This window comes from Sinocyclocheilus grahami, unplaced genomic scaffold, assembly GCF_001515645.1.
Source record: "Sinocyclocheilus grahami isolate Dianchi unplaced genomic scaffold, SAMN03320097.WGS_v1.1 scaffold924.1, whole genome shotgun sequence".
NCBI lineage: Eukaryota > Metazoa > Chordata > Actinopteri > Cypriniformes > Cyprinidae > Sinocyclocheilus > Sinocyclocheilus grahami.
Genome location: NW_015506103.1, coordinates 267,205 through 279,704, shown reverse-complemented (window position 1 = coordinate 279,704; position 12,500 = coordinate 267,205). Strand labels below are relative to the sequence as shown.

The following is a 12,500-nucleotide window of genomic DNA, read 5'->3' as shown; positions in this document are numbered from 1 at the left end:
CTCTCTCTCTCTCTCTCTCTCTCTCTCTCTCTCTCTCTCTCTCTCTCTCTCTCTCTCTCTCTCTCTCTCTCTCTCTCTCTCTCTCTCTCTCTCTCTCTCTCTCTCTCTCTCTCTCTCTCTCTCTCTCTCTCTCTCTCTCTCTCTCTCTCTCTCTCTCTCTCTCTCTCTCTCTCTCTCTCTCTCTCTCTCTCTCTCTCTCTCTCTCTCTCTCTCTCTCTCTCTCTCTCTCTCTCTCTCTCTCTCTCTCTCTCTCTCTCTCTCTCTCTCTCTCTCTCTCTCTCTCTCTCTCTCTCTCTCTCTCTCTCTCTCTCTCTCTCTCTCTCTCTCTCTCTCTCTCTCTCTCTCTCTCTCTCTCTCTCTCTCTCTCTCTCTCTCTCTCTCTCTCTCTCTCTCTCTCTCTCTCTCTCTCTCTCTCTCTCTCTCTCTCTCTCTCTCTCTCTCTCTCTCTCTCTCTCTCTCTCTCTCTCTCTCTCTCTCTCTCTCTCTCTCTCTCTCTCTCTCTCTCTCTCTCTCTCTCTCTCTCTCTCTCTCTCTCTCTCTCTCTCTCTCTCTCTCTCTCTCTCTCTCTCTCTCTCTCTCTCTCTCTCTCTCTCTCTCTCTCTCTCTCTCTCTCTCTCTCTCTCTCTCTCTCTCTCTCTCTCTCTCTCTCTCTCTCTCTCTCTCTCTCTCTCTCTCTCTCTCTCTCTCTCTCTCTCTCTCTCTCTCTCTCTCTCTCTCTCTCTCTCTCTCTCTCTCTCTCTCTCTCTCTCTCTCTCTCTCTCTCTCTCTCTCTCTCTCTCTCTCTCTCTCTCTCTCTCTCTCTCTCTCTCTCTCTCTCTCTCTCTCTCTCTCTCTCTCTCTCTCTCTCTCTCTCTCTCTCTCTCTCTCTCTCTCTCTCTCTCTCTCTCTCTCTCTCTCTCTCTCTCTCTCTCTCTCTCTCTCTCTCTCTCTCTCTCTCTCTCTCTCTCTCTCTCTCTCTCTCTCTCTCTCTCTCTCTCTCTCTCTCTCTCTCTCTCTCTCTCTCTCTCTCTCTCTCTCTCTCTCTCTCTCTCTCTCTCTCTCTCTCTCTCTCTCTCTCTCTCTCTCTCTCTCTCTCTCTCTCTCTCTCTCTCTCTCTCTCTCTCTCTCTCTCTCTCTCTCTCTCTCTCTCTCTCTCTCTCTCTCTCTCTCTCTCTCTCTCTCTCTCTCTCTCTCTCTCTCTCTCTCTCTCTCTCTCTCTCTCTCTCTCTCTCTCTCTCTCTCTCTCTCTCTCTCTCTCTCTCTCTCTCTCTCTCTCTCTCTCTCTCTCTCTCTCTCTCTCTCTCTCTCTCTCTCTCTCTCTCTCTCTCTCTCTCTCTCTCTCTCTCTCTCTCTCTCTCTCTCTCTCTCTCTCTCTCTCTCTCTCTCTCTCTCTCTCTCTCTCTCTCTCTCTCTCTCTCTCTCTCTCTCTCTCTCTCTCTCTCTCTCTCTCTCTCTCTCTCTCTCTCTCTCTCTCTCTCTCTCTCTCTCTCTCTCTCTCTCTCTCTCTCTCTCTCTCTCTCTCTCTCTCTCTCTCTCTCTCTCTCTCTCTCTCTCTCTCTCTCTCTCTCTCTCTCTCTCTCTCTCTCTCTCTCTCTCTCTCTCTCTCTCTCTCTCTCTCTCTCTCTCTCTCTCTCTCTCTCTCTCTCTCTCTCTCTCTCTCTCTCTCTCTCTCTCTCTCTCTCTCTCTCTCTCTCTCTCTCTCTCTCTCTCTCTCTCTCTCTCTCTCTCTCTCTCTCTCTCTCTCTCTCTCTCTCTCTCTCTCTCTCTCTCTCTCTCTCTCTCTCTCTCTCTCTCTCTCTCTCTCTCTCTCTCTCTCTCTCTCTCTCTCTCTCTCTCTCTCACACACACACACACACTCACACACTCTCTCTCACTCACACACACATGCTCTGATATCGACACCACACGCACAATTACACAACATTCAGTTCCGTTGGCTGTTCTCCAGCAGAAGCAGAAAACAGGAGCAAAGCGAGTATTTGCTCCAAAGACAAAACCTCAGAAAATTGTGCCAAAATAGTAAAACATCGTACATCTTTTAAAACTAGCTACAATTTTGTAGCCTTGCCAACAGAATGAAAGCCGGTTAACAAAGAATGCATGAGTTTATGTTTAATGGCACTGGGGTTAAATATTGCTGTTTTAACGGGGACAGTTTCATCTCTGATATTTTTGTACCTACTGTAAAATAGATTTATGAAAGGAAATGAGGGTGAAATATTAAAACGCCAATAAAAATACACATTGTTTGCATTAACACAGCCAAAATGATTAAAAAAATTAATTAAAAGACAAAAATGTCCCTAAAGACGCACAGGGTTAATGACTAAAAATCATCTTCATCTTAATGGCGAATGTAACTGTGATTTAGTGCTGAAACGAGCCGCGGTGGGTTAGTAGCGCTGACCCATCAGTGACCCGCGGGACGAGTGTGTGTATAGTGCTGGTTTCCTTCAGCGCAGTCTCACACGAGCAAAACCAGCGCTTCAGTCTGCGTCGATGTGTTGAGTGTTTGGGGTCAGACTGACAAAACCCCACAGAGCAGAGATTCGTGTAAAAACAGCAAACTTCTACTGCAGCTGGTCAGAGACTGACAAAATATCAAATGTGTGAGAAATGTAATGATTCTATTTGATTGTATTAGGGGTCAATTTGACACCAAATTAGTTGTTCAGATAGAATATATTATGTTTTTGTCTCACAGGTGCAAATAACTACAAGCAACAAATAACAGTGATCTGATATTATTTGTGCTCGTTGTGTTTATTGCTGTTTGTACTTCTGTTATCTCTTATCTAACCCGACTGAGGGGTTCTCACTGATAGTCTAGTGTTTCAGATCCAAATAAACAACCGTTGACAAACTAACAGTGATTCTCAAGACGAGTCTCAACTGAGTCTGACATTTAATACGTTCGACAAGCTACAATAAAAGTTCTTAAGATTTTTTTTGATTTTTGGCAAATTGCATGAAAACTCAAAAGTTGCAACAAATTTTGCACGTGTCGGAACACTGCACATGCATCCATGACCCTGAATGAGAAATATTCACCAAATTTGAATAAGTTGGTTAACCAGTATTTCAAGCATTTTAGAATTCCAGCAGGAGTTGAACTGAGTGTGAAGGGTTATGAGGATCTGTCAGCAGATGAAGATGTTCCTGTTTGCACAGATCAGACTCTTGTAGAAGAGACTCTAGACACGTTCACAACTCCACAAACACACACCACTGATTCTCAGTGACGTCAACGACAAAACCGAAAACCTCTCTAATGTTGTTTTAGGCTGTATGTGTTGATGTGGAGTGTGAATGACCAGCGCTTCTCTCCTCCTGCAGCGTTTAAATGCATCACGGACCAGCGGGAGCAGCTGGAGCAGATGCTGCCGCTGGTGTTGGGTCTCATCCTGGGTCTCATCATCGTCATCACCGTCTCCGTTTATCACTTCCACCTCAAACTGAGCGCCGCGCAGCAGCCGCAGCTTCCTCGCGACCGCTCGCTCTACAAGAACATGTGAAGCTCTCTACCGGACGTGACGTCGGTCCAAATGTCTCAACGCACGTCATTAGAACGCCGCTTTTCTTTCTGGTTTCTGTGTCAAATGTATGGAAGCCCGTTTCCACCATAGAATTAAACGAATGTAAAAAGGTAATTGCGACTTTCTTTCCAGAATTGCTAAAACTCTTGTTTTGTGAGATATAAACTCGAAATTGTGCGGAAAAAAGCCAGAATTGTGAGATACGGAGAATCCAGCAGAAGCAGAGACGGCAGTAAGACTGACAGGAGATTATGTCATGCTCTCAAAAACCGTATGGAAGCATCTTTACTGTAAACTTTGACATAAATTTGATTCCGCTAAGCTGATTCATTCAATTCTGCATTGGTATTTTCTTACAAAGTTAGGAATAGTTTTATTAATAGAATACTTGAAAATGTTCTTAATCTTTTATTCTAGACAACTGAAGTATTCAGTTACGCTATTATAATTTTTGTTAATATTTAGATATTTTTTTTCATTACAGTGTTAAAGTTTTTGTCATTTTGTTTTGTTGCCATGATTTTTTTTCAGTTTTAGTTATTTTAGTACATCAAATTAAATCAAATGAAAAGGTTGATTTTTTTTATTTTAATTTTCAGTGAAAGTTTAAGCAACACATTTCTTTTATGGTTTTAGTTTTAGTTATAATAACCCTGGCCACATGTAAAAAACAAACAAAAAAAAAACTAGTATTGTTTATTATTTTTATGTTTGAACATATACATCTAAAGAAAAATGTATAGTCTTGAACAAGTTTTTGTTTCGTTTTCTTGTCACATTAATCAAATGATTTAAGTACATTTGCATACGTTTAATGTCATTAAATGAACATTAAATCTCACACCTGTAACTTAAAAAATGATCATGAGCTGCTCAGTTTTATTGTATTAAAATGTTCTTAATATTTGAGAACCAAAAGATTCTTTTTTTGCTTAAAAGTATGTTTCTATCCAGCCACTGAAAGCTGTTTAGCGTGCAAAACATCTCTAGCTCTCCCCACACCTTGATGAGACTGTCAGCTGACCTCATTTACAATGCATCATGGGATTGTAGTTCATTCGCTCATTTCAAAATGAAGCAGAACTCCTTCCAGAAAAGCATCTTCATATAAGCGTCTAGAACTCAAAACCTGCTCATGAGACGAATGAACACAGGACGGCGTGTGACGCATCTGTGTTTTATTGAAAGCAGCTCTTAGTGACACATGCAGGATCACTGCACAGACAGCGGAGCTGAAGAGTCCTACAGAAACACGTATTTCCAGATCACAGTGAGCCATGAGACACGGGTGAGACGGCACGAGAAAACACGCGTGAGGACTGTGTCCAACAGCTTCATATTGCTAGAGATCGGGTGAGAATGAGCGTGAAGGCCACACTACTGAAAACCAGAACGAAACCGAGCGTAGAAAACTCTGGCGTGAGCGGACACGACCTACAAACATAGAATAAATAAATATATTCAGGTTCATCTGTCTGCAACAGCCAGTTTATGACCATCTTCAAAAAAATTAAATATAAACAGTAGGAAAGTTTATTATTATTAGTTATTATTTTGCAGAAACTCTCAGTTCTAGGTAATACTGCCCATTTCAGCATGGTGACGTCACAACAAAAATACTGCCGTTTATCAAAACTGTACAAGTAAAACTTACAATTGCTCTAAAATACATCTTCATAGTTAGCGTGAGAAGACGAGCGTGAGAGGGACGTGTGATCGGCGCGGGACCGGACCGAAGCGCAGGGCGTCAGACGCCCGGGGGCCGCCGAGCCGATCCGCTCTGAATGACTGCAGTCTAAACGCGCGGCTCTCAGCGGTGGCGGTAGTGGCGCATCAGAGGAACGATGCAGGACGGTGGGCCCGACAGCTTCAGGAACGAGTGCTGCAGCAGCTCCAGCGCCGACGCACGCTGAGACAGCTCTCGCACCAGCATCAGCTCCAGAAACACCTGCAGAACCGACGACACCTGCACCCAAACACACAGCAGAACAGACGGCCAGTCAGTGGAGCTTCAGCTGACTCAACACACGCCTCACGTCACATGACACAGTGATCCATATGCATAACATATATATATCTCTTTTTATAGACATGCTTCGTTATTAAATGAATCAGAAGTTTTGAACGAATAGAGCGAGTCAATGATTCAGTCACTCATGCATAAAAACGGTGTCTTGCTTCGTTATTAAATGAATCAGAAGTTTCGAACGAATCGAGTGAGTCAATGATTCAGTCACTCATTCATAAAAACGGTGTCTTGCTTCGTTATTAAATGAATCAGAAGTTTCGAACGAATCGAGTGAGTCAATGATTCAGTCACTCATTCATAAAAACGGTGTCTTGCTTCGTTATTAAATGAATCAGAAGTTTCGAACGAATCGAGTGAGTCAATGATTCAGTCACTCATTCATAAAAACGGTGTCTTGCTTCGTTATTAAATGAATCAGAAGTTTCGAACGAATCGAGTGAGTCAATGATTCAGTCACTCATGCATAAAAACGGTGTCTTGCTTCATTATTATCATTATTTATGCAATGCTGAATCAAAATATTTCTTTCTAAAGCAATTTTTTTGTAATGTCTATTAAATGCTTTTCTCATTTAATACATTATATTTTTGGCGGTAATTTCTCAGCCAAAAAAAACTGATGTGCAATTAATTAATTGGCACATCATGTAATTAATTAGAATAACATTTTTAATAATTTGACCGCCCTAGTAGAAACATAATTATATCATTAAAAGGCTGATATAAAAATTGCTTTATGAGCAATTTGAATGTTTATGTACAGCAGTTTTTATTTGTATGTTGTCAAATAAATTTGATTAATTAATTGATTATCAAATAAAGTTTCTGTTTGAGTTTTCGTTGGGTTTGGGTGTTTCAGTAATAAAGGAGTTTCAGAGCGTCGCTGTAAATCAACACGCGTGACTGTGATCATGTGACCGCGGCTCTGACCAACAGAATCACAGCTGCTCACCTTGTGAGACTCCTTGAGTCGCGGCGGCAGGTTGTCTCGTATCCGTCTCATGGCCTGCAGCGGCGGCTCGTTGAAGTACGGCGGCTCTCCGTCCACCATCTCAATCACCATGATGCCCAGAGACCAGATGTCCACCTGCAGACACACCACAGCAGACCCAGCGGGTGACTAGTTACCCATCATGCAGCACACGGGTCACCCGTCATTAACCAGAGCGTCCGCCGTACCTCAGTGCCGTAGGGCAGTCTGGAGATGACCTCCGGTGCCATCCAGTACGGCGTTCCCACCAGAGACTTCCTCTTGGGAACCTCTTTAGACACTTGAGCGCAGAAGCCGAAATCCGAGAGCTTGATCTGAGCACAGAGACACCAGAGCGTCACGTACAGTACAACGCAAAGCTGATTAGCCGCTAATCGCCCCTTCATTTGTCATGTTCTCCCAGCTAATTACAAGGTGGGAGACACGATTTAATTACTTGGAACTAGTGAAGTTGCTAATTACTACATGATCACTTTTCTGCCCTCACAATAAACACACTTATGTGTGTAACCATTCAGTACCATACAGTAAATCACACAACTGTGTGCGGTGTGCTATATGTTCAGTCGCAACGATTAAACACAAGAGAATTATATCTTCTATTCTATTCTATTGAATTATTTTTATTTTATTATATTATGTAATATCATCATCATTAGCATTATATTATTGAAATTATAAATTACATAAAAACTTTATATATAATAATTTTATATAATAGTTTTAATATTATATAATTTCTATTAATTTAAATAATTTATATTTTATATTATATGTATAAAATTAAATTATTTAATTAAATTTAATATGAATCAAATTTAAATTAAATTGAATTGAATAATTAATATATAAATACAATATAAATAATAGTAAAATAAAATATAAATAATATAAATTATTTATATTTATATTATATACATATTTTAAATCACATTATTTGTACTTAATTAAATTATTCACATAAACATAAATTATTTAATTTATTTAAATTTCATTTAATATAAAAAAAATTTACATTATTATATTATACTGTATTGTACTGTATTGTATTGTTGAGGTTACGCACCCGTCCGTCGCTGGTGAGCAGGATGGAGTCGCTCTTGATGTCTCGGTGTATGACGCCCTGCGTGTGCAGGTACGACAGCGCCTTCAACACCGACAGACAGACGGTGGCGATCTGCTCCTCATTCATCCTGTCAACAAAACACACAAACATCAGATCTCCTCAACAATGAGTGCAAATGAGAGGAGAATGGTTTCTCTTGAGACTAACATGGTTGCTAGGGTGTCCTGGGTGGTTGCTAAGGAGTTGCTATGCAGTTGCTAGGGTGTCCTGGGTGGTTGCTAAGGAGTTGCTATGCAGTTGCTAGGGTGTTCTGGGTGGTTGCTAAGGAGTTGCTATGCAGTTGCTAGGGTGTTCTGGGCAGTTTCATCATGCAGTGATGACGGTGAACAGCACTGATGACTGAATTCTGATTGAAACTGTCACTGTGTGAATATACACCAGTGTCATTTCAGCTGCTCTAAACCAGAAGCATCTATTATCACAGATTCAGGTTCAGCAGCGGCACTGAGCAACTAACCTGACCCCTGTCCACCTACACACACATGCCGACACACACACACACACACACACACACTCTCTCACACACACACACAGAAGCGCTAGTGTCATTAGCACTGCGTCTCAAACACGCAGCAGAACAAAGGCTCGTGGGTGAGTCGTGACTCCATCAGCGGAGCGTGAGCGTGAGGCCCAGCTGTCCACCGCGCTCTCATCTGTCTCGCCTGCGGCTGCGGCTGCACTGGAGGGGAACATGCTGCCATGTGTCTGTGCCTCCTCCCGCTCCTCCTCAACACTAATGCAGCGTAATGCGCAAACGGGACGTGTTTGTAATTACTCTGACGAACGAGGCCTCATGAGCAGATCCATGAAGGACACTTCTGTCTCCAAAAACTCATTCACTACTTCATTCTTCACATAGAGTAACATACAGAATACTGCAGTCCCATACAAAACCTACTCACACAGACTTAGATCAAATATAAATAAATAATAGTTAAAAAAAGTGGAAAAAAAGATTGCTAAGTAATTTTAAGAAAGATTAATTAGTGTTAAATACTATAACAAATGCACTGCTCATTGTTAAAGTTAGTTAATGCATTACTAATGGGACTGTACTGTAAAGTCAAATAAGTAATAATGAACAAAATAACGATAAGTAGGATTACACACACACACACACACACACACACACACATATATATATATATATATATACACGCTAATAAGCTGCTGTAAAAGCCCCTTTACCACGGTCAAATCAGCCTGGACTGTTTTATAAAATACATTAATGTTCAATAAACGGGTTAATCTAACAAATAAAAACACACACGTCAACAGTTCTTGCATCTTGTAGTTCATCACTGTAACTGTATCTGAATATAAACGTGTGTTTAAACACAATCATCCCATCACAGCGCTCACTCTCAGCTATCAGTTTAATAAGTGAATTCTTAAGTCGTGTCAGACTCTGATCAGCCTCAAACACCTCCAGATTCTGCATTAATACAAACACAAACAGCTCAGTGTGCTGCTAATCTATCAAGGGCCTCATTACAATGTGCTGTTAATTGAAAGCACTGCGCTCTTTGAACGGCCCACACACAGGAACACGCTCTGGCACGGATCAGCATTTGCTCTGGCAGGAACCCAGCGACACCAACATCAGACCACAGCACATGAGAGACGAACAACAGCACTGAAGAACACTGATCCTGTGCACTCAGACCATCATCAACTGCTCCATGTGACCCCATTCTACTCCATCCAACTCCACCGGACTCCATCAGACTTCACTCTGACTCCATCAGAATCAACCTGACTCCATCCCACTTCAACTGACTCCATCAGCCTCCACCAGACTCCATTTGACTCTAACCAACTCTATCCGACTCCAACTGTCTCCATCGGACTTCACTCTGACTCCCATCAGACTCAACCTGACACCATCCGACTCCAACTCCAACTGACTCCATCCAACTCAACCTGACGCCATCTGACTCCAACTGACTCCATCCGAATCAATCTGACTCCATCCATCTCAAACCGACTCCATCAGACTCAAAATGACTCTATCTGACTCTAACCAACTTCATCTGACTCCAACTGACTCCATCAGACTTCAACTGACTCCATCCGACTTCACCTGACTCCATCCGACTTCACCTGACTCCATCTGACTCCATCAGACTCCACCAGGCTCCATCTGACTCCACCAGGCTCCATCTGACTCCACCAGGCTCCATCTGACTTCACCTGGCTCCATTTGACTCTAACCGACTCCAACTGACTCCATCCGAATCAATCTGACTCCATCCATCTCAAACCGACTCCATCAGACTCCACCAGGCTCCATCTGACCCCCCCAGGCTCCATCTGACCCCCCCAGGCTCCATCTGACCCCCCCAGGCTCCATCTGACCCCCCCAGGCTCCATCTGACCCCCCCAGGCTCCATCTGACCCCCCCAGGCTCCATCTGACCCCCCCAGGCTCCATCTGACCCCCCCAGGCTCCATCTGACCCCCCCAGGCTCCATCTGACCCCCCCAGGCTCCATCTGACCCCCCCAGGCTCCATCTGACCCCCCCAGGCTCCATCTGACCCCCCCAGGCTCCATCTGACCCCCCCAGGCTCCATCTGACCCCCCCAGGCTCCATCTGACCCCCCCAGGCTCCATCTGACTCCATCTGACTCCATCTGACGCCATCAGACTTCACCTGACTCCATCCAACTCAAACTGACTCCATCAGACTCCACCAGGTTCCATCTGACTTCACCTGGCTCCATTTGACTCTAACCGACTCCAACTGACTCCATCTGACTCCATCTGACGCCATCAGACTTCACCTGACTCCATCCAACTCAAACTGACTCCATCAGACTCCACCAGGTTCCATCTGACTTCACCTGGCTCCATTTGACTCTAACCGACTCCAACTGACTCCATCTGACTCCATCTGACGCCATCAGACTTCACCTGACTCCATCCAACTCAAACTGACTCCATCAGACTCCACCAGGTTCCATCTGACTTCACCTGGCTCCATTTGACTCTAACCGACTCCAACTGACTCCATCTGACTCCATCTGACGCCATCAGACTTCACCTGACTTTATCCAACTCAAACTGACTCCAACCATCTCTATCTGACTCCATCTGAATCCATCAGACTCCAACTGACTCCATCTGACGCAACCTGACTTAATCAGACTCCATCTGACTCCAACTGAATCCATCTGACGCAACCTGACTTCATCAGACTCCATCTGACTCCAACTGAATCCATCAACTCCAACTGACTCCATCAGACTCCAACTGACTCCATCAGACTTCACTCTGACTCCATCAGACTCCATCTGACGCAACCTGACTCCATTCGAATCCATCAGACTCCAACAGATTCAACCTGACTCCATCAGACTCCATCTGACGCAACCTGACTCCATCAGATTCAACCTGACTCCATCTGACGCAACCTGACTCCATTCAAATCCATCAGACTCCAACAGATTCAACCTGACTCCATCAGACTTCACTCTGACTCCATCAGACTCCATCTGACTCCAACAGATTCAATGGCAAACTAACTGAAATAAATTCAAGTTGAAGCATTACAATTGAAAACTGTAAATAAATAAAAACTGAAATAAAGGTAAATTACACCTAAACAGTAATGTTTTAAAATAAAAATTATCATAAAAAAACGTCAAAAGCACATAGAAAACTACTAAAAATTAAACTAAAATAAAAATAAAAACTGTAAATAAAAAAAACTAAAGCAACTTAATAATCTTTAATAAAAACTATAAGTATATAACAGTAATAGTATATAAATAATACCAAATATTGTTCACTGGCTTGCATCTGAAAGAAATAATAACTAAAACTAAAACTAATAAAAAAGACAAAAGCTTAAAAAATAATAAAAATGAAAATAAAAGCCCATTAGTAATTAAACTATAACTGTAAATAAATAATATAAAATTACACTGATTCTAGCCGATACGGTTTTAAAGATGTACATAAATGTGCTTATGGTGTTGCTACTGATTGGATTGTTTTATTAAGCTAGACGTCGCTCCGCTTTACATTGTTTTGGAAGAGAAATCATAGTAAAATCAGGATAAAAGCACCTTCGAAGCACAGCACAATATCAGTATCTCCATGCACAAAGCCTGATGTTTTTCAGTCAACACTGCACTGTTCGTCTGCTAAATGACGAGTATGTACTCGGGCCTTTTGAGCAGGATAATCCTGGCCGGAGCCTGACGACGGTTGCTACGCTACGCCGATCCTTCTCAGCGTCTGGAGCAGAGGTTTGGAAGGAGAAAAGCTGTGCTGCTCTCCATTAATGCAGCGGAGGCTGTGTCTCACTGCCATTCGAGCGGATTTCCGCCAATCTCTTAAGTTTGCTGCAGGCTCTGGCTGTTTTTCCTATTCTGGGCTGTCCTTGTGTGACCCAGCGGCTCAGGCCAAGCTCTTAGCAGGGTTTACTGGAGGTAACGGGGTTAGGGGTCCGTCAGATTCTTACACATGCAGAACTCGGAAGTCTGGAGTATGCATTTGTGATTAGGAAAAACACTAACGAGGTCACGGTGAAAAAGAGACGAAAGACGTGCCCTCGAAACGAAAACAAAAACGTGTGCTTGAAAAAAAATGGGCGTAGAAATTGCTAGTCAATTTCTATAATATTTACTAAGAAACAGCAAGCAACATTGAATTTTCTAAGCACAAAAAAATTACAGTATTTTCTTTTAAAACACACTCCAATAATCTTTGTTTGATTTACAACTTTAGCAACAACAACAGAATTCATAAACTTTAAATATATATATATATATATATATATATATATATATATATATATATATATATATATATATATATATACTGTATATATATA

At 42.4% G+C, this 12,500-nt stretch overlaps 2 protein-coding genes across 4 annotated transcripts in view; one reads left to right on the top strand and one right to left on the bottom strand.

Moving 5' to 3' along the window:
- The window catches only part of lamp5 (lysosomal associated membrane protein family member 5), a 9,729-nt gene extending 6,017 nt beyond the window's left edge, over positions 1-3,712 (top strand). The window contains exon 6 of the mRNA XM_016249386.1: positions 3,316-3,712. Within this exon, the coding sequence (XP_016104872.1) occupies positions 3,316-3,494 (179 nt within the window). The 3' untranslated portion in view covers positions 3,495-3,712. The remainder of the gene's footprint in view (positions 1-3,315) is intronic.
- Positions 3,713-4,540: 828 nt separating this feature from the next.
- pak5 (p21 protein (Cdc42/Rac)-activated kinase 5) overlaps positions 4,541-12,500 on the bottom strand; it is a 53,602-nt gene continuing 45,642 nt past the window's right edge. For 2 of the 3 annotated variants that reach the window (XM_016249378.1, XM_016249379.1), the window contains 4 exons: positions 7,601-7,727; positions 6,723-6,848; positions 6,496-6,630; positions 4,541-5,481 (listed from right to left, as the gene is read on the bottom strand). In XM_016249378.1, the coding sequence (XP_016104864.1) occupies positions 5,326-5,481; positions 6,496-6,630; positions 6,723-6,848; positions 7,601-7,727 (544 nt within the window). In that variant the 3' untranslated portion in view covers positions 4,541-5,325. The remainder of the gene's footprint in view (positions 5,482-6,495; positions 6,631-6,722; positions 6,849-7,600; positions 7,728-12,500) is intronic. The other variant, XR_001606211.1, reaches the window with a different exon arrangement.